Here is a 27,871-nt window from a genome sequence, read left to right as displayed (position 1 = left end):
ACACGTGGTTACTCACTTAATGAATTTGACGATACTATAAGTCTATTGCTCGTATCCCATTCATATTTGATACAGCAGTCCTTGGCCTTGCGGTTTGTATTGACTGAAATTTGATCACTATGAAATGTAATGCTAAAATATAGACACGAGTCGCACTTTGGGGTTTCCAGTACGAAAATTGTCGGTAACGATTTCTTAAAGTTTTATATTCGGTAGCGCAAATGCGCAATATCTCGCGTTTTACGGTTATGCACAACAGCTCTGGGGCTCTGCACGCGAGCAAGGGTTGTGAAGGTCGGGCCCTCGCAATCTCACGAGGCGCCACCATGATTGGCGCCGGACGGAAAAATTTGAAGAATTTTAATGTCAGGTTACGCGTTCAAATGAAACTACGGCCGTTACGGCGAAATGATGCTGAGCGGGGAGGGTGGGTCCGTGGGTGTGGCGGTGGAGGGGAACAGCCCATGTGACGTCATGTACTCATTCAAATATTATATTGTATGGCAGGGAATCTCGAAAGGAAAAATGATGGTGTATGATGGTGACGTGTAGTCGTTGAAATCGAGCTTGTAAATCAAGGGTTTTTAGCGGTCAACAGAGGTCTTCATATGATATAAATTGTTATAATATGTTTCAGTTTTTTCTATACAAGCATAGTAGCCCAAATTTGCGTGATATTTTTAACGCGAGGAATGTTTCGCTGTGTTAGCATCGAATAATAACATATTATTACATCAGTAGTTTCTCGCGTTGAATTTATCACGCCAATTTGGGCTGCCTACAAAACAAGTCATGAAAACTAACAGAACAGACTTGTGTGGATTGTGTGATTCGATCACCGTTTAACGGTGGTGACCACTCTAATTCTGAAATGTCAAAATTGAACGGCGTCATTTCATTAAAAATCCATAAAATGTTTCTTTTGTAAAAACTCGGGAAGTTTTCGAGCCATGACACGGGCTGGTCGAAATCGTTGCAGCGTTATTTGACACGAATTCACTTCAGATTGAATATCTTTTTACATTCCAATGAAAACCAAACGCTTCCAGCGAACCATAAAAGACTGAGACCTACGCAGTAGAGAAGTAGCGGGATTTTCGTAAATATAAACGCAGAAATTATCCTCCCGAATACGAATCCAAGGTGGTCGACAGAGAAGGATGAACCTTGGTAAAATCCTGCCATATTCGGGTCCGTGATTCTTGCAAGGAGTGAACAGCCAATTGCAAATATGAAATTCTGTAGGCCAAAGGCGATGTAGGGGACAAGCAGGTAACTGTCATACCAGTAGACTTCGTCCCAGTAAAAAGCGAAGTACGTGAGCAACATAATCGCAATGATTTGCATAAGAAATGCTAAACACGCTTGTTTTAGTTCGTCAAAGCAACCTGTAGCGAGGTATAGAACGAGAAAAAGCGCTAGTGATAGTATGGAACTTGCAAGGAAAAGCAATTTTACGTCCAGGAACTGTAAATGGAAGTGTTCTTGAGCTAAAAGTGGGGTGTAGAATGTCACGATGGTTGGGAAAAATTGTCCTAAGAAAATGATGAAAAACACGCAGAAAATCGTGTGCTTTGGATGCGGTTTCGAGGGCCTAAAATACGAATCGCCATCATCGGAACTGCTCGAGGCATCATCGTCGTCATCCAACGAAACGATCGTCTTATCTAATTGGCTGCTAGTTCCAAACTCGGACGGCAACCAAAACGATACTATTAACGAAATCGACCATATTATTACCAGTACAACGCCGGACGAATTACCAGGATTTATTTTCCAGCCAAAAATATCGACGTCGAAAACCAGAAAACTGCTCAGAGCTGGTCCACATACGGTGCCCAAACAGTACATGCCATTTATGAAGATAAACGCCTTCGGACGCGATCTGTCTGAGGTGTACAAAGCCAACTGACCGTAGAGTATTCCAGTAGAACCAATAGAAAACCCGCTCAAGGCTCGGCCAATCAGAGGACAGTATACTGAGGCGGGTATTGAATAAATTAAATTTCCAGTTACCTTCAGACCGTAGCAAAAAATGACGATGCATTTTATGTAGCCAAAGTGGTCGGCAAACTTTCCGAGAACCGGGCCGGCGACGACGGCCGCACCGCCATATATGGAGAGTACAAATCCGAGAAATTCTCGAGTGCCTCCCAAAGATTTGATATAATACCATGCGGTTGGCGTAATGAAATACTCTTCGGCGCCATCGAGAAAATTTCGGATCGCGAGGAAGATGAGGACCCATGGTTTCATGGTAGTCAGCCTGGTGACCTTCATTTTGACGTGCCGAGAATGTCGCGCCCTGTAATAAAGCAAGATGGATGGTTTTTGAAGATCTGATATTTCTCAGCTGCCGTAAACAAGTTCTATTCAAAGAAATGGTAAATTCACTTCGTTCTCTTCTTAAATATATCTAAGAAAACGCTTAAGAGATTGTCGTAAAGCTACCCCATTCGTTTGTTAAAGAAATGAGATTCGGAAACGGAAACATTCGTTTTCTCAGGACATATCTGATTTCTCAAAATAGACGAATAACTATCAATTTTACCCAAGGGTAAACCAATGAGAAACTTAACTTAAATGAGTAACTTAACGAGTTACATACAAAAAGCTGAACCACAAACGATCTTTTTGCTTTTATGCGAGTGAGACAGAAGTTTGGCCTTGGAATTACTAGGGGGGGAGACACCTCAAAGATGATACAGGGAAAGGATGCTGTTGAGAAAATGCGGCCACTTGAAAAGTGGGGGTCACTATGGGTGCTGAAAAATCAATTCGGGTAATTCTGGCATAATTCATTCTAATAGCCAAGAGTTTTTAGGAGGTAGCGGGTCATGCCGTCATGGAGACCGCCCAAACCAGCATGAAATTCTAACAAAGGTGGCTCATCCATCCACATCACTGCAATGCACCAACGCGTTTATCTATTATCTTTCATGATGAACACTGCTTAAGTAGTTTTGTTTGATCGGGGCGCAAAAATGCAGGGGAAAAGTAACAAGTTTTTATTGACATATACCGTGATACTCCTGGTTCAGTTGATTCAGCAAGTCTTCTTAAACCCGTATTGATCTTGAGAAAAAATTCCAAACTTCGTCACCATAGTTGACAAAACGATCCATTGCAACAGCTGAAAAGAACACACATCGTTACCAACATAAAAAAAACTTTAATCCCTCACTGATTGGGGTTTTATTCGTCTTAATTGACGTTTATTTGCGTGCATTTGGCATAGCATGCGGAAATCGATACTCAAATTATTTCCCATGCATACTTGCAGAATAACTTGTTTCTGTTGTTTGCCAATTTTCAAAGTGACATATAACTTCTCAAACATATATCGTCGTAGGTACAGTTATGGGTGACGATGCAATGCAAATTTCAAGTCGTTCTTTTGGAAATTGATTGTGGTCAGTAAATTTTAGCATAGATAGAGGAACTAAATTGTCAAAAAAGCTACGCTACTGATCAGGGAATACTTCAGTGCGGATATCCTTGAAGACTTTTACGGTGTCCATGCAGTGTTGCAGACTCAGATGCACAGCGCTTTTTCACCAAATAAAGCTTGCGGATGTCTCATCGATGGATTGACGTCTAGTTTGTTGAGATCTATGCATGTTCGCGCGCTTCCCCGCGCAATTTGCAATCGAAGTAACACGAGATATAAAATCGTTTTCCGCGGACTTCAAAGAGGTATAATCGATAAGCATCAACTACGACTAAACTATAGCATTTTTTGGTAAAAATTGTCTACAAAAATGCGCGTTTTATTATTAACGGAAAAATATTTTCATATGAACTTTGATCTTTGGCGAAATGTAAGATATGTTTATGAAACTTTATCTGAATCAATGCGTCTTCAGAAAATGAAAAAAATTAAAAATATACAATAGTCTGTCTCTGAGCGATAATACAATTTCGATTTAAACGTGTATATTTGATCATCCCAACTTACAGCGCAACTTTATGATCATTATTTATGAATTTGACCAAGTGATTCGTGGATTGTAAGACATTAATCATGATAGTATCTGATATAATTTCTGAATGCTTTCCACGTTAGTGGTCCATCCACCTTGACCATAACCACAGGCTTGGTATTCGTAAAGGTCGTTTCAAAATAGCCAGTCCGACATAGGCAAGGCTGCATGCGTAGAGTTTTTTTGGGGACCTTTATAAGATACACCATATCTACGACGCGGACGCGTGAAGTATAATACACTAAAACTGCATGCCTTCATTTCCACAGTTTCACAACAGCAATGAAAATTATCGACCTCTTTTGGTCAACAAGGTCAGAGCTGTATGTAAAACTAATTAAAACTGGGTTCCCAACACGGTCCCTGTCTCTTAAGGTCCCCATTGTCGGCAGGTCAGTCCAGGAGTTTTGCTTACAAACTAAAGAATATATATGTATCAATTCGCTATATGAAGGTAGACCCTGTGAGACTTCGCCGTCCCTGAAAGAGCTCAGCCTTCCAATAGAATAGAAACATCTATTGTACGACTAGTTGCTTATCGTTCAACACAGGAAAAATTTTTATCGTCTGAATATTTCAACTCGCTTGTCTTTGACTACCGGAGACTACATGTGTCACTGAGCTACATATGTTCTAGTGTGGCTGCATGAGCAGTCGCACGTGGAGACAATACATTCCTCGCAGAAATTCGCCAAATATACAACCCGGTATAGACGTAATATATGTATTATTCAACCTACCATGTGATGCCTTAAACTGTTGGGTTATGTTCCTCGATTCTCAAATTAATTCCCAACGCGAGGGTGACATTTTAAACCGTAGAACACAACAAAGATATTTCATAGCTATATAAAGACATTGTGAAGGATGGAACGACCGCAACCACTCGTGAGCCGTGTTGACTCTGCCTGATTCCTGTGGCGACTGGCGAGTAGAATGACAAACCAGTATTTCCGGATTTTCAACGGAATTTCTAATAGATCTATCGATGCACCTTCGGCCGTTTATCACAGTTTGGCAGAAACATTTTTATTTCAAAGCATGATTGCGTTTATAAAATCTGCTACGCGAGCCTGAATTTATCAGTTAGTTGGTTATAAGGGCTGGTTTTCATGCACAAACATAATTCGTTGTAATTCACATGTTGTGATGTGTGTGTTGTTGTAATTCGGTTTTCATATGTCAGATTTCGCAAAACAACAAACTATAGCGAATTACGACGGCGGTGATTACAACGAGTATGTCAGGCATATATGAAAAACTAGCCTGAGTAAAGCAATAAGGAATTAGTGAGGCGTAATCAACTAAATCAAGCGAGGCGTAATCAAGCCTTTAAAAATTATTCAATTATTGAAATGTACACCGTCAAAGCAAATAAGCTTAAGAAATTTTTTTTAAGCAAGGTTTGTTCACATTCACACGATGAGTCGATGATACGATCCAAATTTTTCCGTCAGATCCACTAGATTCACTTTTGACGAATCGGAAAGACACGTATTAAGCGGTACTGCATGTATTCATTCGCTTATTTGATTTGCTGCCCATATACATTGCAAGACTGAAGTCAACAGACTATAAAACACCCTCGAAACATCCCAATCAGAAGTGGTTGCATACCACGAAATTGAATCAGTCGCGAGAACAGACTGATATATAGTTGGGCATTTGATTATTACTCGATATGAAAGCCAGCCAAGCCAAGTATTGCAACTTAACCATGCGACGATTTTTTGCCATGCCCATGAACAATATGCGACTAAGGCACAGATATTATATAACACTCGTTCAGAAAGCAATTCGAGAAACATTTTAGTGAGCGGGCAGCAAATTATAAGAAATCTATGGGAGTCTATAGGATTGCCTGAAGTGAAAGTTGAAAGCAATGACGATTGAACATCGGAACAAGACAATGATATATTTAGTCATTTATATTGCTTCATATATAGCCTAGGTCCAAAGTGTGTATTCTGACAAACACATTAACTTGGACTTGGTAACCTGGTATAACAACCGCAAAGCGCAAGGCTACCAGCTACAGCCGGCAGACTGGCAGATGAGAGTTTTACATTTATCGGTACATACAGGACTACCATAATACCATTGCCTGATAATTTTAGCTGGGCTGGTATACGTATTTAGATATACCGGAATTGTAATATTTACTTCAGTCTCTGCATGGTGTCAAGCTTAGTAATAAGTTAGAAACACACGGTTATAATGAAGAATGGCTGTTATACTGACCTTTTGTCACAGATTATCCAAGTCTGGTCATTGTCATAGTATCTCAAACGTGTTCATCTCAATCACAAGCTCTTCTGCTGTATTTACCAATTCTCTTCTGGCAATTTGACATGGCAATGAGTATGTGTGCATGATGCATGACGAAGATATAAAGGAACGTTTGAAACAGCTGGTCAATGAAGCGATGTAAACAAAATGATTCGTTACTCGAAGGGGTAAAAATCAGTCATGCATGCAAACAAATAAAACAATCTATGTGAATTAGTTGTTGTAATGAAAGGATAAAAAATATTTAAATATTTCATTTACTTCACAATTCGATATCATTCAGTTATTGTTCGATCACAGTGGTTCGATAAGTTAAAAAACAGAGGATTTATTAGTATAAAGTTTGCTTAAGGCTCAAGGATTCTAGATTTCTAGTGGAACCAGAAGAGGAGAATAGGGGATTTAGCACGCACATTTGATTTGGTAATTTCAAGTGTCTGGCGTCTTATGAAAGCATCGAATGGCGGTTGCCAAGGGGTCCGGCACAAAACTTTGCCTACGGAAACAACACTCTCGATGTTAATATGACTATCGTCAGTCAGTACAAGGCTGTCCTATGCTGTGTTTAAAGAGCAAGGCCGGCCACTCAGCGACTATTGGCTGAGTGGCTGATGTTAATGTTCACAGGTGTAGAGACATACCCCCTGTGGCATACCGAAGCGCTGCATATTAAAATCGACAGGGCCAACAACCTAAGGCACAAGTGTTGCGACGTGCACGGCCAGTTGAAACATCATATTCGTTCCGAAGATGAATCGTTTGGTTCTTGCGCTATTCTTTGTCTTCTTTGTTGCCCTTTTTTCAACTACAGAGTCTGGGTAAGTTGTGGATAGTTTTAGTAAACGGGCAACCAAAACAAAGAAATATGTACCAAAAGTGCTCAATTTTTATAACTTATTCTCATATTATTTTCATTTTTCACAATGTTACTGCCAATACGAGATTTGCACCGTGCGTACCAACAAATGGCCTGATCTATTATCATGCGTGAAAAATACATCGTTTACTAAACGAATTTCATTTACAAACCGCAGCTTATTAAAGTTGGATTACTTTTTAGACCGGATTAAAAATATTGATTTCATGAGACGTTCTCTGGTTGAAAAATATTTATTTTTACGAGCCTTCGGCTGCCAGACCACATGCTTTCAACGGGCTGATTTTATGTTTGGTTAGGCATCAGTTACACTGACACAAGATTGAAGTCGAATCCCGAAATGGAAATTAACTAAACATAGCTACGTATTTTCCAGTTTCGGATTTCAAGGGACCAGACGTTATAGACCGGCAAGACGCCCTGTTTTTAAAAACCAGAAAGCTGAAGGACCAGTGCATTACGCAGAAAACAAGTGAGTTGTAGCGTAACTCTGAGTTTTGTTTTACAAACTTGTTCACTCTTGTAAAGAATTCTGGTGGTGGGGAATGGATAATGTTAAATGTGAGTTTGAGCTCATTTGCATTAGGTTCGGCGCGTGAGAGGACCTAACCTCGTACCCAGAGTTTTTTTGACCTAGTTCGTTGTTGTAATCCAAGGATCAAATCTTTCATTTACTTCACAAATCACAATTCGGTATCATTCAGTCATTTATCAGTAAAGTTTGCTCAAGCCTCAAGGATTCTAGATTTCTGTTGGAACCGAAAGAGGAAACGTTGTAGAGAACTGGACTGATTCGCGTATAGGAATAGGAGATGTTTAGCACACACATCTGATTTGATAAGTTTGAAGTGTCTGCTATCTTTGAGAAAGTGTCGAATGGCGGTGGTCAAGGGGGTCACAAAGTTAATATGACTATCGTCAATCAGTACAAGGGGCGGACTGCCCCAAGCCGTGATGATTAAAAAACATTATAGTAGTAGAAAGAATAGTCAAACCATGCATGGATATATTGATGATACACTTATTTTATGTTATCTTCCATGGTCGAATATAGTTCATTTTAACCTAAGCGGATACCAGGGTTACAGGATAAGCATACACTATTGTTCTTTGTTACTCTGATTTTCAGTTGTGAGGAAGAGGGCAGTGCAACTTACAACATGGCGTTAAAGGGAAAAAGATGACTGCGTCTTCCGGATGATTTTGTGTTCAAGGACCTGAAAAGACCTAAAAAAATTGATTGATTTTGTGAACGCATGTGCGATTGTCAATTTTTTATGAAATCTTTATATAAAATTAAGCATTCCTGGGAGAAAAAACATGTATCACAAATAAAATTTCGCACAAATGGAAATGGACACCATTGTTTGTCATCTGTCTGAAAGCTACTATGCCACGTCTGCATATATCATGAAACGTCCACTCGTATTCAACCGAATTGATTATTATATACAACCACCTAAAAGGTACTCTCCTGCGAATAAAAGCTTGATTTCGTGTTTGTTTACCTATTCTTCAGTATTGACTGAAGGAGTCTCTTTCGGAGGTTGTCCAGAAGACGATGGATTTAATTTTATTTTCACCCTACCAATATTGAACGATCGCATTCGGTCACATCGCGTTAAATCATCAGTCATGCTGGCAGCCAATATGGCCCACACGGCATGCCGTGTCATCATTCTCCCAGCTTGAATTTTCTAAATTCCATATGGAGAATATTAGTAGCCAACTAACGCATCTTTTTAAATATTATATACGTCGTGACTTCGCCACCCACGATAGCTTAACTTCCTAGTTGAAATTAACATAGATATCTAAGAAAATAAAGGTTTTTATCTTCAAAAACCTGAATTACCAGTGCTGCATGCTGGTTTTTTTAAAAATACGTTATTAGCATGCTGTTGTGTTATATAACGAGAAATACATACAAGTTACAACGACTTCAAAGAGGTTGCAGAGATTTACTCAAATGCTTACATGCAAATATATTATATTAAAATAAACAGCTGATTCAATTTCCTGGAAAACTCTACTGTATTTCTAATATTTGTTCGTTAGTTTCCATGAAAATTCAAGCTATTTGTGAATAGATCTTGTCTTCTCTCGTTTGTCTTTTTCATAGCCATGATCCTGCAGGATTTCGCTGAAACTTTTCCGGGAACTTTTTTCCTTTTTCAACGTGACCAACACTCGACCAAAACAATCAAAGTCACCGAAGGAAGCGTAAACTAACGTCTGGCTACCATTCAGTTTCTTCTCTAGTTCCTTCTTATCTTCACGTTTGCGATTCTCGTCGAAATCCTTCGCTTTCAAACCCATGCAAAGATGGGCGAGGAAATCGCGAGCGCAAAAGCCATCTCTTCCTTCTGTGTCAAGCGAGCCCTGCTTCAATTCAGCACAATCGATCCCTTTTAGGCGGCATTTCAACTTGACGAGCTGTTGATTGTAGTCGGCTACGACGTACACAGTGTCGCCGTCATGAACTCTTACAACTTTCACGTCCTGTTCTAAGCCATCAAAGGTGAATTTCTCAACACTGTCGAAGGTCGCTCGTTTCTTGTCAAGATCCATGAAGTACTTCTCGTCACTTGTTTTACGTTTATCATCAGTCGCTGCGTAGTAAGTTTGTTTCGTTCAATAGTAATTATTGCATCAGTCTATATGCAAATCATTGCAGACGGAAACCGCAAACTGGGTACTTGTAGTAAACACCGGTGAGGTCGTATTTTTATTGGTCGTGTAAGGCATTATATATGCATAGAAATGCAAACCGTATGTCATATGACATGAACCAATATGACACCGCAGAAATTGGTGTTTATAAGACGTTTCAACCCGAAAATCTAATCGCTGGCTCACAATTGTGCATTTCAGTACCGCTATTAAAAGAGAAACATTTTGAATATCTTAAAAAAGTTCAATTTTTCCTCTGAATACGCATTCTGCAATCTTTTGACAGCTCATCATACACATCTGACCGCTGTGAAATGGCCATTTTGAGGCTTATACTATACACAAGGTTATTCATTCAGACGATTCGTTTTTACCGTTTGCAAGCTTCAAATCTTTTGTGCAAGACATATTTTCTTGAATATTTATAAATCTTTTTTCTCACCAAGTTTGAACGGTCTAAGTATTGAGAATTGCGGTTAAGTCTATACCAAGTTCCGCGGTGTCGACCAATATAGAGACGTAGCCGGTATCGATTCATTCCCGCCAGTGACTGCGGTTCAAGTTCGTGTGAAAAAAATGAGATGATTGTAGACAGATTGAAACACAGCCTCGATCATATTTTGCGAGAAACTGTTGCAAGCCTAAATAAGGTCTGGATGAAACTTTAAAATGAGACCGAAATCGTTCAATTTCTGAGATGTATAAAAGAGGAAATGAGTAAGGGAGGGAAATACTACAAATTACAACAATATTATTATAAGACATCACACAGGAATTCTTTAATTTTGTACGTTTATAGACCTTATGCATAATGACGTATCAAGCCGTGACGCCTGCAGGGAATTCTGGTAGTAGTCACAATGAAAAATTCTAAGTTCAAAATTTCCCGCCGTGACTACTAAGACCAGAATTCCCTGCAGGTGTCACAGCTTTTTACGTCATTATGCATCAGGTTTATTGGTGTATGCCCCTCTTTCCGCATTCCAGCCTCGTTTCCAGGGTATTCGCTCTGCTGAAACCAGAGCCCACGATCTATCGGGGGAAGGAGTCGGGGGATCGCGGGCTGTTCCGGGAATTCCTTAAATTCCGAACTGCAGAAGCCACGATGGGGGGGGGGAGGGTGTAATGTGTTTAGACCAACTTTGTCATGAAAATACCCACTTTTAAATCGGTACGCGGCCGACATTTTCAGTGAGAGTTATTTTCAAACGACTCACCAAATATTACAAGTTTATACAATGCCCATTTCTCATATTTTGTATTCAGGAAATGTGTATTGGTTTGTATTGAACACAATCATCCACCCCCTGCTGCCATGTCCACGCCCCCTTGTCCCCACGCTCCTGCGCCGGAAACGTCATTAAATAGGCAGGAGCAATATTCTACGTACACAGTTAACCAGGTGTGTTGTGGCAAGTGGTTATCGCAGTGAAGCTGGTCAAGAAATTCTTACGTGATTCGTCGAGATGGTTCGTTTAGTATTTGTGTCGCTGTTTCTTGTCATTTTTTTGAGTAATTTTGGGTAAGTTTTAGACATCTAATATATCTACTGGCGGAGAGCGAGTAACTGCAATGATCTCACAAATAAGGTTTTAGGATTGAACTAGGGAGTTTTCACAAAGGTGTCAGTTAAAGTATTGAGCATGCATTGCCCCCCGAAAGAGTTGCAGGTATTTTCTGTCAACTATTAAAGCCAACCTGATTGCTGACTCGATGAAAATTGTGGGAAAAATCGACGTGTTATGACATATTTAGAAACCACCTTTCTGGCCATGTAGATAACATCTTGGCGCAATTATTAAGACGTGTAAACAGCTCATGCAATAAAGATTGTCTTTTAAACGCTGAACCTTCAACTGTAAGCGCCAAAGGATGATAGTTTTTACCTTTACCTAACACTGCATTTTGAGCAATTTGTTTCGTACGTGAGGCTAATGTCTTGAACTATTCTGATAAAACCTAACTGATTCACAGCTGGGTATCAATTAGGTCTTCTTGATCTCGAGGGCGAAAATTGCTTTCTTGTTATGGAATTTGTGAGACGAATTGTTAGGCATAACTTCGATCAATTAGTTGCAGTGGGGTGGAAACTTTAAATTACTGTTTACTTTTAAAATCGTTTTCTCATAAGCAATTGGCACAGATTCTTTATATAGTCTTATTCAACAATGGAAATGAACTAAACATATTTACTCCGGATTCCAGAAGCAAACGTCGCAGAATAAATATGGGGTTCGCTGAAATCATTGATGATATGAAGAAAGCTGAAGGACCAGGGTAGGTAGAAAGCAAGTGAGATGCATTGTAACTCTTAGTTATTGACGAACTACGCATGTCTCTACGTAGAGAATCAAGAATGTTAAACCAGTCCCAAACCTCTATCATTGTTTTTACAGCGCCGTTTTCCCCGGAAAACCTGGAGACGAGAATGCTGTTTTACCTGATGTCCATTGGACAGTGCCAGTCCCCTCGGGTCTCGCGGTTAGCAAAGAAGTTTAATTTTTTAAAATACAATTGAAAAATATAAAGAAGAGTAGTCAAACCACGGATAATATAAAAAAATTTTTTTATTACTTGGTTTTCGAGGTCGAACATAGTTCGTTTAAACCGATAATATCAGGCATACAAAATAAACACTAATGTTCATCAATTTTATAAATAATTTTTCAGTTGTGTGGAGGTGAAAAGCAAGTCCCACCGTCCGGATAACTTTGGTGCCGGATCGAAGCCTGAGAAATTCAGTTTGATTACTTTGTTGGACTGTCAATCTTCATTTATTCTTTATACGATTAATGTACCCATGTATTCTTATACGAGTAATGATCCATGTATTCTTATACGTGTGATGTATCCATTCATGTATTCTTTATTGAATTAATGTAATTCATGTGTTTTTCAAACAATTCTTGCGAAAATAAAACATTTGAATGTTTATATGAATATATCTATTATTATATATCACGGAATTGGGGCGAAATGTCAGGGTTTTTTAAAAGCAATCAGGAACCTTTACAAACAAAGTTTGCAGCATCTGCCAATAAAATAACCAATGTTTTCATGCACTGATGCAAAATGTTGAAGCAAAATGCAACGAGGCACTCATTCAGGAATAGTTGTAATGCAGTTGAAATGAAATAAGTCCGCTGAAACCAGCAGAGTTCAATTCCAGTACATTACTGCCTGTCGCGGGCATCATAAGTCAGTCCGTGCTTCAGGAGAAAGGTTCTGCCAGTGCCGGATCACCAAGTCTGGGCTTGATATCGATAGGCTTTTTATATATACCTATATTCACTGCAGACGTTTGTATAACACGAACATTATGACACAAACAGGAAAGGATGAGAAAACGATAGCTCAATCCCGTTTTAAGAAGCGATTTTTACGGACTGAAAACGTTTTTTCAAGCATGATGTTTCCACATGTTATTTGCCCTGTAGTGCTAGATTTAATTTTCGGTACGAAATATTTTGTATATTTTGTAAATATATTTTGTATTCAGGAAATGTGTATTGGTTTGTATTGAACAGAATCACTCACCCCCTGCCGCTACGGCCACGCCCCCTTGTCCCCACGCTCCTATGCCGAAAACGTCATTAATAAGGCAGGGAAAATATTCTACGTGCACAGTTTTGAGTAATTTTAGGTACGTTTTAGACATCTAATTCATCTACTGGCAGAGAGCGAGTAGCTGCAATGATCTCACAACTAAGGTTTTGGGATTGAACTAGGGATTTTTCACACAGGCATTAGTCAAAATATTGATTATGCATTGCTCCCCTAAAGGGTTGCTGGTATTTTCTGTCAACTAAACCAATCTGATTGCTGACACGGTGAAAATTGTGGGGAAAAATCGACGCGTTATGACATATTTAGAAACCACCCTTCTGGCTATGTAGATAACATCTTGGCGCAATTATTAAGACGTGTAAACACCTCATGCAATAAAGATTGTCTTTTAAACGTTGAACCTTCAACTGTAAGCGCCAAAGGATGATAGTTTTTACCTTTTTACCTAAAACTGCCTTTGGAACAATTTGTTTCGTACGTGAGGCTAATGACATATTAAGAAACCACCCTTCTGGCTATGTAGATAACATCTTGGCGCAATTATTAAGACGTGTAAACACCTCATGCAATAAAGATTGTCTTTTAAACGCTGAACCTTCAACTGTAAGCGCCAAAGGATGATAGTTTTTACCTTTTTACCTAAAACTGCCTTTCGGACAATTTGTTTTGTACGTAAGGCTAATGTCTTGAACTATTTTGATAAAACCTAACGGAATTCTGGAATGATTCACAGCTGGATGTCAATTAAGTCTTCTTGATCTCAAGAGCGAAAATAGCTTTCTTGTGATGGAATTTGTGAGACGAATTGTTAGGCATAACTTCGATCAATTAGTTGCAGTGGAGTGGAAACTTCAAATGACTGTTTAATTTTAAAATCGTTTTCTCATAAGCAATAACTTTGGTGCTGGATCAAAGCCTGAAAAATTCAGTTTGGTTAATTTGTTGGATTGCCAATTTTCATGTATTCTTTATACGAGTAATGTACCCATGTATTCTTTATACGAGTAATGTATCCATGCATGTATTTTTTATTGAATTAATGTAATTCATGTATTTTTCAATAAATTCTTGCGAAAATAAAACATTTGAATGTTTATATGAATTTATCTATTATTATATCACAGGATTGGGGCGAAATGTCAGGGTTTTTAAGCAGGAACCTTTACAAACAAAGTCTGCAGCATCTGCCAATAAAATAACCAATGTTTTCATGCCCTGATGCAGAATGTTGAAGCAAAAGGCAGTTGAAATGAAATAAGTCCGCTGAAACCAGCAGAGTTCAATTCCAGTACATTACTGTCTGTCGCGCGCATCATAAGTCAGTCCGTGCTTCAGGAGAAAAATGCTGGATCGACAAGTCTCGGCTTGATATCGATTGGCTTTTTATATATGCCTATATTCATTGTAAACGTTTGTGTAACACGAACGTTATGACACAAACAGGAAAGAATGAGAAAACGATAGCTCAATCCCGTTTAAAGAAGCGATTTTTACGGACAGGAAACGTTTTTTCAAGCATGATGTTTCCCCATGTTATTTGCCCTGTAGTGCTAGATTTAATTTTCGGTACGAAATATTTTGTATATTTTATATAAATATTTTGTATTCAGGAAATGCGTATTTGTTTGTATTGAACACAATCACCCACCCCCTGCTGCCATGGCCACGCCCCCTAGTCCCCACGCTCCTGCGCCAAAAACGTCATTAAAAAGGCAGGAGCAATATTCTACGTCCACAGTTAGCCAGGTGAGTCGCGGCAAGTGGTTATCGCAGTGAAGCTGGTCAAGAAATTCGTACGTGATTCGTCAAGATGGTTCGTTTAGTATTTGTGTCGCTGTTTCTTGTCATTTTTTTGAGTAATTTTGGGTAGGTTTTAGACATCTAATCTATATACTGGCGGAGAGCGAGTGACTGCAATGATCTCACAACTAAGGTTTTAGGATTGAACTAAGGATTTTTCACACAGACATTAGTGTAAATATTGAGCATACATTGCTCCCCGAAAGGGTTACTGTTAACTAAGCCAACCTGATTGCTGAGTCGAAGAAAATTGTGGGGGAAAATCGACGTGTTATGACATATTTAGAAACCACCCTTCTGGTCTGGTAGATAACATCTTGGCGCAATTATTAAGACGTGTAAACAGCTCATGCAATAAAGATTGTCTTTTAAACGTTGAACCTTCAACTGTAAGCGCCAAAGGTTGATAGTTTTTACCTTTTTACCTAAAACTGCCTTTGGAACAATTTGTTTCGTACGTGAGGCTAATGACGTGTAAACAGCTCATGCAATAAAGATTGTCTTTTAAACGTTGAACCTTCAACTGTCAACGCCAAATGATGATAGTTTTTACCTTTTTAGCGAAAACTGGCTTTGGGACAATTTGTTTTGTACGCGAGGCTAATGTCTTGAACTATTCTGATAAAACCTAACTGAATTCTGGAATGATTCACAGCTGGGTGTCAATTAAGTCTTCTTGATCTCGAGGGCGGAAATTGCTTTCTTGTTATGGAATTTGTGGGACGAATTGTTAGGCATAACTTCGATCAATTAGTTGCAGTGGGGTGGAAACTTTAAATTACTGTTTACTTTTAAAATCCTTTTTCTCATAAGCAATGGGCACAGATTCTTTATATAGTCTTATTCAACAATGGAAATTAACTAAACGTATTTACTCCGGATTCCAGAAGCAAACGTCGCAGAATAAATATGGGATTCGCTGAAATCATTGATGATATGAAGAAAGCTGAAGGACCAGGGTACGTAGAAAGCAAGTGAGATGCATTGTAACTCTTAGTTATTGACGAACTACGCATGTCTCTACGTAGAGAATCAAGAATTTTAAACCAGTTCCAAACCTCTATCATTGTTTTCACAGCGCCGTTTTCCCCGGAAAACCTGGAGACGAGAATGCTGTTTTGCCTGATGTCCATTGGACAGTGCCAGTCCCCTCGGGTCTCGCGGTTAGCAAAGAAGTTTAATTTTTTAAAATACAATTGAAAAATAAAAAGAAGAGTAGTCAAACCACGGATAATATAAACAAATTTATTTATTACTTGGTTTCCGAGGCCGAACATAGTTCGTTTAAACCGATAATATCAGGCATACAAAATAGACACTAATGTTCATCAATTTTATAAACAATTTTTCAGTTGTGTGGAGGTGAAAAGCAAGTCCCACCGTCCGGATAACTTTGGTGCCGGATCGAAGCCTGAGAAATTCAGTTTGATTAATTTTGTTGGATTTTTAATCTTCATTTATTCTTTATACGATTAATGTACCCATGTATTCTTATACGAGTAATGATCCATGTATTCTTTATACGAGTAATGTACCCATGCATTAATTTTTCATTGAATTAATGTAATTCATGTATTTTTCAATCAATTTTTGCGAAAATAAAACATTTTAATGTTTATATGAATATATCTATTATTATATCACGGAATTGGGGCGAAATGTCAGGGTTTTTTAAAAGCAATCAGGAACCTTTACAAACAAAGTCTGCAGGATCTGCCAATAAAATAACCAATGTTTTCATGCACTGATGCAAAATGTTGAAGCAAAATGCAACGAGGCACTCATTCAGGAATTGTTGTAATGCAGTTGAAATGAAATAAGTCCGCTGAAACCAGCAGAGTTCAATTCCAGTACATTACTGTCTGTCGCGGGCATCATAAGTCAGTCCGTGCTTCAGGAGAAAGATTCTGCCAGTGCCGGATCACCAAGTCTGGGCATGATATAGATCGGCTTTTTATATATACCAATATTCATTGTAAACGTTTGTGTAACACGAACATTATGACACAAACAGGAAAGAATGAGAAAACGATAGCTCAATCCCGTTTAAAGAAGCAATTTTTACGGACAGGAAACGTTTTTTCAAGCATGATGTTTCCCCATGTTATTTGCCCTGTAGTGCTAGATTTAATTTTTGGTACGAAATTTTTTGTATATTTTTTAAATATATTTTGTAATCAGGAAATGTGTATTGGTTTGTATTGAACAGAATCACTCACCCCCTGCCGCTACGGCCACGCCCCCTTGTCCCCACGCTACTGCGCCGAAAACGTCATTAATAAGGCAGGGAAAATATTCTACGTGCACAGTTTTGAGTAATTTTAGGTACGTTTTAGACATCTAATTCATCTACTGGCAGAGAGCGAGTAGCTGCAATGATCTCACAACTAAGGTTTTAGGATTGAACTAGGGATTTTTCACACAAACGTTAGTGTAAATATTGAGCATGCATTGCTCCCCGAAAGGGTTACTGTCAACTAAGCCAACCTGATTGCTGAGTCGAAGAAAATTGTGGGGGAAAATCGACGTATTATGCCATATTTAGAAACCACCCTTCTGGCTATGTAGATAACATCTTGGCGCAATTATTAAGACGTGTAAACAGCTCATGCAATAAAGATTGTCTTTTAAGCGTTGAACCTTCAACTGTAATCGCCAAAGGATGATAGTTTTTACCTTTTTAGCCAAAACTGCGTTTGTTTTGTACGTAAGGCTAATGTCTTGAACTATTCTGCAGGATAAAACCTAACTGAATTCATGAATGATTCACAGCTGGGTGTCAATTAAGTCTTTTTGATCTCGAGGGCGGAAATTGCTTTCTTGTGATGGAATTTGCGAGACGAATTGTTCGGCACAACTTCGATCAATTAGTTGCAGTGGAGTGGAAACTTTTAATGACTGTTTACTTTAAAATCGTTTACTTATAAGCAATAGGTTTCTAAAAAAAAGTCGTTCCGGATGTTGAATAGATAATTTCTTTAGAAATGAGCTACTAGGCATTAGCAATTACTTAGTAACTTGGAATGTTATTGATTATGTAAATCCTATGGTACTTTCATTCGTATGTTGCGATTTAATTCACGCAGACTAGGATTAAGTGTATTTGTTTTCAGTGGATTTCTTTTTATTCATGTTGTGTTGTAATTAATATTCAGTTAGCCATTCATCATTGATTTGCCACAAGATGAAACTCGAATGTATCGAAGAGGTGGGGACAAATCTTTATATAGTGTTATTCCAGAATGCAAATTAACTAAACATATTTACTCCGGATTCCAGGGCCAGACGTCGCAGAATAAATACGGGGTTCGCTGAAATCATTGATGATATGAAGAAAGTTGAAGGACCAGGGTACGTAGAAAGCAAGTGAGATGCATTGTAACTCTTAGTTATTGACGAACTACGTATGTCTCTACGTAGAGAATCAAGAATGTTAAGCCAGTCCCAAACCTCTATCATTGTTTTCACAGCGCCGTTTTCCCCGGAAAACCTGGAGACGAGAATGCTGTTTTACCTGATGTCCATTGGACAGTGCCAGTCCCCTCGGGACTCGCGGTTAGCAAAGAAGTTTAATTTTTTAAAATACAATTGAAAAATATAAAGAAGAGTAGTCAAACTATGGATAATACAAACAATAAATATATTTATTTAGTTTGTTTCTGAGGTCAAACATAGTTCGTTTAAACCAATAATATAAGGCATACAAAATAGAGACAAATGTTAATCAATTTTATGAATAATTTTTCAGTTGTGTGGAAGTGAAAAGCAAGTCCCACCGTCCGGATAACGTTGGTGCCGGATCAAAGCCCGAGAAATTCAGTTTGATTAATTTGTTGGACTGCCAATTTTCATGTATTCTTTATACGAGTAATGTACCCATGTATTCTTCATTGAATTAATGTAATCATGTTTTTTTCAAACAATTCTTGCGAAAATAAAACATTTGAGTGTTTATATGAATTCATATATTATTATATCACAGAATTGGGGTGAAATGTCAGGGTTTTTTAAGCAGGAACCTTTACAAACAAAGTCTGCAGCATCTGCGAATAAAATAACCAATGTTTTCATGCACTGATGCAAAATGTTAAAGCAAAATGCAACGAGGCACTCATACAGGAATAGTTGTAATGCAGTTGAAATGAAATAAGTCCGCTGAAACCAGCAGAGTTCAATTCCAGTATATTATATATAGTGCCTGTCGCGGGTATGTGATATAGATATCTTTATTTTCACCGATTGAAAACGTTTTTTGAAGCATGATGTTTCTCCATGTTATTTGCCCTGCAGTTCTAGATTTCGGTAGGTGATTTAATGGTACATCCGTGCATGTTAAAGTTTCTTTTTTTGCGGTTGTTACCAAATCGTAGATGTCGCCAAGTCAGATCCGAATCTCCGCTTTGAAACCACTCAGACTTCAAGGTCCTTAAAAGCAACCCTGATAAACAAACTGTATGCTGAAAGTATTTTCACATCCTGCACGAAATATTACAAAAAAAAAAAAATGGATCCATGCATAGTACGTGTTATGATTTATCATTTTGCCAAACGCAAACATTCAAAGCTTCGCTTATCATTTACGATGTTTCAATGTCGACCACAATCGGCAAATGTCCTGGAACAAGTGACCTCGCTTTCTTATCTGAAAGATCAGATGCGCAAGGTGTTCAGAATCAAGGGAAAACTAACCGCATCGCAAGAGCTACGTTAAAAAATTAATCACAGACGGCGCACACGTCATCAGTTCAAAACACAAATCTGGTCGACACAAAACAAATCTCTGCCATTTAAAGAAAAAGGAACACAATAACCAAATATAAAGCATGCAATCAAGCGAAGTCTTAATCTTTCTACTCAGCATCGTTCTGTTCGCTGAAGGAGCGACAAAAATCGGTATGTATTGACGAATTGATTGATGAACTCGTTGCTCATTCATAAACATTTAGGCTTTACTAATCTTGATGATGACGATTGTAGTTTGTTACGCGTTTGTGAGAAAACGCTTTGAAAGTAGTGAAGAAGTTTGCGTAGTGAAATTTTCTCCTTCGCAAGAGAGGGAACATCGATGGAATTGCTCAGTTATCAATAATATATACGCGTCGCAACTAAGAATCTCGAACGTTCTGCATGGCTGGCACTACGATTTGAATTTGTCATTTGCATGTTTATTTTGAAACAACATTGGAAAAAAAGAGTTTTGCAGGCTATATATAGTAAATTGATATAAAATTGAAACAAAACTCGATCCATTCACTGATTCACATAATATGGAACTCTTTTACATTAGAAACCGTCTTTACGTTTGTTTATTTCATGCGAAATGCATCCATTTGTGCTGCTTCGTAGATCTACAGTTCTCAGTTAGAAACAGTAAAGCATGCAGACCAACATTATTATAACAATTTCTTCTCTACAACAATAACCTAAAAACTCAAAAGGGAAAAACCTACGGCGTATAGCGTTTAAGAAAAACAGCTTTTCCATTCTCCTATTCATTCAACCTTGAAATAATATCCTTTGAAAGTATTTCCTAAACAATCTAAAGTTTTAATAAAATTGAACCGAGCATAACAGATATATTCATATCATAGGCGATTTAAAACTGAAACTGCTCGTACTGAAATGGTCATCACTCATAATATCAAGTGTTAAGTGTTTTAATATAGGGTGAACTATAACAATATTATCTGCATGATTGTTTTAAAAAAGCTATCAACGTTAAAAATTTTGAGTTAAATTTTGTCGCACTGTTAAGAGTTATGGTTTCTTCATCAGCTGTTCGCTTTAAACGCTTTCATTGTCCAAAGAAGATTTCATTAAAAACATACTTAAACTCGTACAAACAAGATTTGCGATAACCCAGGTTGATAATAAATCGATTTAAACAAATATCAACAATTTTTTAGGCTTTCTACTGGATGAAAACATAATCAAAAAAGAAAAACTTCGAAAGTATCTGGACCATCTGGACACCAGGATCCACGGCATTGACACCATAGAGCCAGTTTTTGTCAGCTTAACGGCCGTTCAACAATCTAGTATGTTAACCCCAGAACTCAAGCATAAAAAATGCCAACAAACTACTGAATTTTTTTGCAGTTCATGATATATCGTGAACTTTTAACAAGACTGTTTATTCATGCCATTTCCAAAAGTAAATTTGTGGACCGAAAATAGCAATATTGTACTAATTTTGGAACGATGTTTGTGTTAATTATTCATTTCGTTGTTATTCAATTTTTTTCAATATCGCTGATTACAACGTGCCACAAGGCTTGCCGAAAGTTGTTTATAATAAAATAGGTGTAGATTTGCCTGACCACTCACTGATATCTTGAAGATTTGTGTTTATTTCAAGATGTAGACTCCAGATGTTTCGCGCATGAGCTCTTGTTATAGAGCGTATGGCTTCATCGTCATAATTAGACTTCTAACAAGACGAAACCTCAGTGCTTTCTGGAATTGTTTGAAGGAACAAAAGCATGACCACAGACCTCAATTACCAGTAGTTCGTGCCATCAATATCAATTTTTACATGACCTTACACTATTTATTCCAAAAACAGGTTTCTCCATTTCACAAACTTTTGTCATATGAAAATTTCAGCTCCTCCCCGTTAGTACAATCGCATTTTTTCACCAGAATCGAGTTTAGGTCATTCATTTTGACTTCTAGACTCTGACGAGTGTAGACTCGCTCTTAGTGTTAACGTGAATGAGAATTTGACAAACGACTTTCTTTTTAAGATGTGCCACAGAAACTGAGTGAGGTAAAATGCATTGTTTCTATATCAACGGAGAACGAAGTAGCAAGCAGACTGGGAGAAATGCTTGCAACTCCAGTCATCACCAGTTCACCTAACATTGCCCCTGTTGGAAAGTTCACTGTGTCCATGTATCCCAATTACGAGCTTGCTAACAAGGTTATGGTAGATTCTTTAAAATACTGGGAGATCAATCCAGTTGCACTTCTGTATGACGGTAAGTGGAATAGTTGATAATCGCTGCTTGGTGTATGGTACATGGTATATGGTATATGGTGTATGGTACATGGTACATGGTACATGGTGTATGGTACATGGTACATGGTACATGGTACATGGTACATGGTGTATGGTATAGGTATATGGTATATGGTATATGGTATATGGCATATGGTATATGGTATATGGTATATGGTATATGGTATATGGTATGGTATATGGTATATGGTATATGGTATATGGTATATGGTATATGGTATATGGTATATGGTATGGTATGGTATGGTAATATAATGGTACTATCATTAACTCACTGTATTCCATTTTGACCTTTGTAGTAAAAAGAAGCGAACAAGCAGCACACCTACAGTCACTAGCGAGAAAATCTAACATTCGAATGAAATTGATGCCAGAAATGAAAATGGACGAAGAGAAATCACTGACGTATGCAGCCGGGGAGTTGAAGAGATCACATCTTATGGCTGTCGTTCTTCTTTGTGACCCAAGAAAGATCTCCAAAGTCATGGACCAGGTACAATACAACCAAACCGAGCAACCTTAGCGATGATTTCTTTCAAACAAAAAGATTTTTCTGAATGATTTTGAATCATTCACATTGAATCATGGCTTCAAATGTGATTTTAGAAAATCGTTTTTCTTATACGTTTTTCATCACGAACGTTTTAGACGATTGAATTCAATTTATACGAAAAGGAAACAAACAAGGGAAAAAAAGTATGGAGGTGGTTTGCTTTAGACCTGGTAAGCCGGAGTTTCTGTTTGTCACTATTTGATTTTTTTAACATAGCGCCAAATCGCCAAAACTCTTGCTCTTGATCTATTTTTGCTGACCGAACAATTTCAACATTTTCAAACATAGGATTTTATGCCAAGACACGAGTGCAGCTCAGCGTTAAAAGGCTTTGTTGGATTTGTTTCGCATACGCCGGGCAAAGAAGAAAATACACGAATAGAACGTTTCAAGAACCGTGTGTTGACAACGGATCAAAGATTTGAGCATACTGGTTTAAGCAATGTAAGTACTTAAATTTAGTTTTCTTTAGTCTCTTATCGACATTTTAACGAGCCAACGGAATGAAATACAGACGGGTAACATGACTCTAACACCGGTTCTAATGCTAAGATATCTTTTGACAGAATTTTTTCGCAAATTTACACGATTCGTTGTACCTTGCTGTCGCCATCTCTGAACGTTGTAGCCATGGCAACGGTTATCACAGTCGACTACAGTGCCTCCACGAGTTTCGTACGGTGAGTACAAACATCGCGTATCATGGTGTGATTCAGTGAAACTTCAATGGTAATGTTTCGTATGTCTATTGGTATACCGCGATAATAAATAATAGGTGTCATTCCTGGTCGTATAAAACTCTTTAACTACACTTTACATAGTTAAATCCTATAGTTAATTAACTCAGAAATACACAACTCTAACTGACCAATTCTGTCCTCAACTACGGTTAAAAGTTAACTAGTCTTTTATACAACTGGCCCCTTAGTAATGTCCAATCTCATCGTAACAATTCAAAAAATATTTTTCAGGCTAAAATATCTCCGTGTCCTGTGGGCAACTACTCAGTAAGAACATTCTCATGGTTTAACTGCATATATAGCTATGCTTAACATTTAACATGGCAAAAATTAACAGTGGATAAACGTCGAATACTCTAATATATTTTTTAGCTTAAGAAATGTTCGCTTGGAAGAAAGGTTGAATTTCAAAACGGAGCAAGAAAAGTGAACGAAATAAAAATTGTCGACATAGAGGTTGAACATGGTGTGGCTAAAATTAACAATGTAAGTGACGAGATTTGATTACTTCTATACGTATATTATTCAAAAGAACATTCAAATAATGGCTGAATAAACCAGATAAACAAAGATATACATTATATCTACATGTATATAAACCAACTCGCGCAATTTCAACGCTTTTCCATGTTGAAAAACTCTTTAAACTGAGCTCAATGAAGTGCAAACTATTTTCATAGGTTGGTGAATGGACGCCAGATCTGAGGACCCGAAGCGCTGATCCATCGATGACCTGGGTACAAAACGACGATCGGAAAAAATGCAAAACTGAGAAAAACCCGACCGCGGGCACAAGGAAGAAATACAAAATTCTGGTGAAAAATGTGAGTAAGCAATAAGTAAATATTATGATGCGACCGTTGTTTTGACTCTATTCGGTTACGAAATCTTTATTGCTTTACTTGGATTTACTGGATTCAAAGAACTGCATCTTGATTCTGTTCGTTTCTCAGTTCTGTATCCATGCAAAAAGCACCTTTCTTTTGGAAAACCTTTCGTTTACGCTTAAATTCAGTCCGATAATGGCGATTCATGACTACGTTTCAGGACGATAAACCATTTGTCATCATCAACGAGAACAAGAGTCTTCCAATGGAGGAAAGATTCACAGGATTTTCCATCGATATCGTCCGAAAACTGGCAAGTCCTGAGTATATGGACTTTGATTATACCATTGATATTCTGAATGGGACAGGAGGAGTCAATAAAAATACCAGCAGATGGTCAGGAATCATTGGTGAATTAATTGATCAGGTAATGATCATCGCACTGTATGTTTAAAACTTGTCAGGAGATCTCCGGTAATGGTTGTTAACAACTGAAAGGTTTTCGAAACACTTTTCCTCTAGAAAGCAGATATGGGGACCGGCTCACTCACGATAACGGCTGAGCGGGAAAAGGCTGTTGACTTCAGCAAACCATTTATGGATTTTACGATGGCGTTAATATTACGAAAGCCAGAGGATGAGAAACCCAACATGTTTAGATTCCTAGATCCGTTCTCGCCAACCGTATGGCTTTGTACAATCATGGCGGTAAGTTTTAAGTACACTTGAATCTATCGTACTTAACAAAAGCTCTGAAGACGAGACAGTGATGATCAGGTTGAACTAAGGTCTGAACTCTTGTCTTGTGATATGAGGAAATGTCAACCGATTCCTACACTTTTACTGCATGTGGTGAAGCACTAAACATGAAGTCAACTAGATCAATCTCTTTACTCCCACTATAAGGTGTTCTCAATGACAATATTCATGTACGCTGTCGACTATCTCAGTCCCTATGGGAATCGCAAGACCGCAAAGGAATCAGACGAGCCTGGGGACGAATTCAGCTTGTACAACAGTCTCTGGTTCGCTACGGCGAGTATGTTGCAACAAGGCCCGGACAACACTCCAAAATCGCCCTCGGGAAGATTATTAGCAGCCTCGTTTTGGTTCTTTGTATTGCTGATGATCTCAACATACACTGCAAACCTTGCCGCGTTTTTTACAAGTACGAAACGTTGTTATTCAGAACTCATATTAATTGAGGCATCTTTTAGCCATTTTAATCGGTAGGAATTGCTCTACAAACTTGCAAATCCCTAAAGTAATTGAACATCAACGAAAAATACCTGTGTATCTCAGTAGCAGGACAAAATAAGCTTGCATTTAGCTATCTAAAACAAAGTTGAATAAGCGTGTTTAACTGTTCCTCTACTCTCATGTATTCACTGGCTTGCATTAAACTTAAAGTTTATGTTTCCACATAGATAAAAAGCCGAAGAATGCGATAAGTAATTTGGAGGATCTCTCGAAGCAAAACAAAGTCAAATACGGTGTCCTCAAGGGAGGACAGATTCACAGATTTCTTGAACAGAATAGCAACGATACGGTTTACAAGAAGATGATTCTTCACATGAAAAAGTAAGCATTCATGAAATCATTATCAACTATTATTCGACACAGCCACGATAGGTCTAAACAAATCCTGAATAACTTAGAATCCTGCAAACTATAGATGACCATTATCACTTATAGCGTTCTTGTATCTTTGAGCCAAGTCAAGCAGTGTACTGGACAAAACACGGTGAGAATGGAGTTTTACTGCACCGGGTTAAAAGCCTTGTTTTGTTTTAGGGAAAATTCATTTGCAACAGGAGCTGACAGCGCTGTTAAACGAGCCAGAAAGGGAGGATTTGCTTACATCACCGAGGAACCCATCTTGGAGTATTACAACTCAAGAAGTCCCTGTGACACGATGCTTGTGAAGCATTTACTGGAAGCAAAGAGTTATGGTTTTGCCCTGCCTAAGAACTCCGAGTTAACAACAAATCTTTCTGTGAATATTCTCGACGTAAGCAAGTCAAACTTGAATACTTGGGGTACTACAGCAAAATAGACCTTTCTGCTTTACATAGCTTAGCGATAAGGTTAGGATAAGGGTTACCAAGCAAAATAACAATAAAATATTCTTCTTTATACCCTGGGCAAGGTAAATAGGTCACATAGGTTTTGAAGACAAACATTTCCCCTGCAAAGTTCGATCATCTTTGAGAAAAATAGTCAGCAAAATTGTTTACCAAAAGCTTCCAGGTTATTTAACCGGATTTTCCAAGAGCGTGCATGTGGAACTCATATTCCTAGAAAGCATTGATATTTCTTTAATTCTTTCTCTTAAGTTACGGGAGAAAGGATTCATGAACGAACGCTATACTTACTGGTGGAAGACACAGTCTCAGTGCTCCACAACCGTGAAGCCAATTGGTCTAGAAAGCATGAAGATTCAGTTCAATAGCATGGCTGGCGTATTTATTGTCCTGGTATCTGGAGTTCTAATATCTCTCATACTGGTAGTGATTGAAGTGAAATTCAAATGGGTCATCGATCTCATACTAGAAGCAGGGGTAAGATCATCATTATTCTTATCATCTTCATAACATCAACCATATCCCTCCCCCCTAATTATCAACTTATATCAACTTGAATCATTCGCCAACCCCTATCCACAAATACTACAGCCAAATTTCCCTTTGTTTCCACTTGCAGTGCGAACAATGCACAGACTATTATTGCGAAGACGATGAAAGTTATGAATACATGGAAACTCACGTGGAAACAACTGCCCCCTGCTCAATAAAGAGAGTGCCAGATGCCTACTCCAATGTTCAAGAATCGAAAGTGTAAAGCAAAGTTTGAGAGACAAGTACAAAAAGCGCTGTTGGGTGGCCAAGATTTTTGCTTCAAGAACCTCCGCATTATATAAATATTAGACGGAACCTAGTCGGTTATACTAGCTTCTAGAAATAAATAAAGTAGTTAAGATAAGGGGAATAAAATGTATGATAATTGGGTGGTGAAGAAAAGCAGGGCGTGGGTATTTATTTGGAAAATTTGGGAGGTCAATTTACAGTGACAAACAAACAATAGTGGGTGAGGGGGTGGAAGAGATTGCAAGTGTGTCAAATCTATTAACATCTGCATAAATAAATATATGTAAACTTAATAATGGCTTGATGTGTTGGATACCTTCAAATGGGATCTCAAATATATTCAAATTTCGATTGTCTTATATATGTGATGTTTTCTTACATCTTGTTATACTGGATTTGCTAAATTTAGGATGAAGCGGTCAAATTTAGCCCCTTATATAAATGATTAATATGTCGAATGACATATACGATTCCTGATCACTGATAAACAACTAAAAAGCCAAACACAGAATAGCATAAAACATTAAACACAGTTAAAAAAATCATCCCCATAATTTATTTATCAATATTTCGAGCGAAGTTCAAACCACACGGACGAAAAACAGACACTGCGGTGGTAAAACCAAAACGTGACTAATAAATCATTCATTCTGTTATAAGCGACGCAGAAAATA

General features: G+C 38.1%; 2 protein-coding genes and 2 long non-coding RNA genes across 6 annotated transcripts; 3 read left to right on the top strand and 1 right to left on the bottom strand.

Annotated features, from left to right (window-relative positions):
• Window positions 1-481: 481 nt before the first annotated feature.
• On the bottom strand, window positions 482-8,325 carry LOC114525431. Of its 3 annotated transcripts, XM_028546766.1 has the most exons (4): window positions 8,307-8,325; window positions 6,225-6,321; window positions 3,023-3,133; window positions 482-2,305 (listed from the first exon to the last, which is right to left on the bottom strand). In XM_028546766.1, exon 4 carries the CDS (start codon window positions 2,278-2,280, stop codon window positions 997-999), a length of 1,284 nt encoding a protein of 427 aa, XP_028402567.1. In that variant the 5' UTR covers window positions 2,281-2,305; window positions 3,023-3,133; window positions 6,225-6,321; window positions 8,307-8,325; the 3' UTR covers window positions 482-996. The 3 variants fall into 3 exon arrangements, with proteins under 3 accessions (XP_028402567.1, XP_028402565.1, XP_028402568.1); XM_028546764.1 differs by lacking the exon at window positions 8,307-8,325 and having other exon boundaries at window positions 6,225-6,329; XM_028546767.1 differs by lacking the exons at window positions 6,225-6,321; window positions 8,307-8,325 and adding an exon at window positions 4,724-5,327.
• On the top strand, window positions 6,336-8,554 carry LOC114525432. The gene is made up of 3 exons (XR_003687188.1): window positions 6,336-7,090; window positions 7,526-7,621; window positions 8,279-8,554. It is a non-coding gene; the product is annotated as an uncharacterized LOC114525432 (long non-coding RNA).
• Window positions 8,555-17,959: 9,405 nt separating this feature from the next.
• LOC114525425 lies at window positions 17,960-19,030 on the top strand. Its single transcript, XR_003687187.1, has 4 exons — window positions 17,960-18,397; window positions 18,469-18,540; window positions 18,660-18,744; window positions 18,938-19,030. It is a non-coding gene; the product is annotated as an uncharacterized LOC114525425 (long non-coding RNA).
• Window positions 19,031-19,661: 631 nt separating this feature from the next.
• Window positions 19,662-27,484, top strand: LOC114525446 (glutamate receptor 2-like). The gene is made up of 17 exons (XM_028546800.1): window positions 19,662-20,082; window positions 21,096-21,227; window positions 21,936-22,169; window positions 22,510-22,703; window positions 22,859-22,933; window positions 23,052-23,207; window positions 23,330-23,443; window positions 23,735-23,770; window positions 23,876-23,989; window positions 24,184-24,327; window positions 24,551-24,757; window positions 24,853-25,038; window positions 25,237-25,498; window positions 25,758-25,911; window positions 26,125-26,341; window positions 26,667-26,891; window positions 27,034-27,484. Exons 1-17 carry the CDS (start codon window positions 20,013-20,015, stop codon window positions 27,169-27,171), a joined length of 2,658 nt encoding a protein of 885 aa, XP_028402601.1. The 5' UTR covers window positions 19,662-20,012; the 3' UTR covers window positions 27,172-27,484.
• Window positions 27,485-27,871: the final 387 nt, after the last annotated feature.

Source organism: Dendronephthya gigantea, unplaced genomic scaffold, assembly GCF_004324835.1.
Source record: "Dendronephthya gigantea isolate DGI-Jeju-01 unplaced genomic scaffold, DenGig_1.0 000034F, whole genome shotgun sequence".
Classification (NCBI taxonomy): domain Eukaryota; kingdom Metazoa; phylum Cnidaria; class Anthozoa; order Malacalcyonacea; family Nephtheidae; genus Dendronephthya; species Dendronephthya gigantea.
Note: the sequence above shows the minus strand (reverse complement) of the source record. Positions and strands in the feature narration are given on the sequence as shown.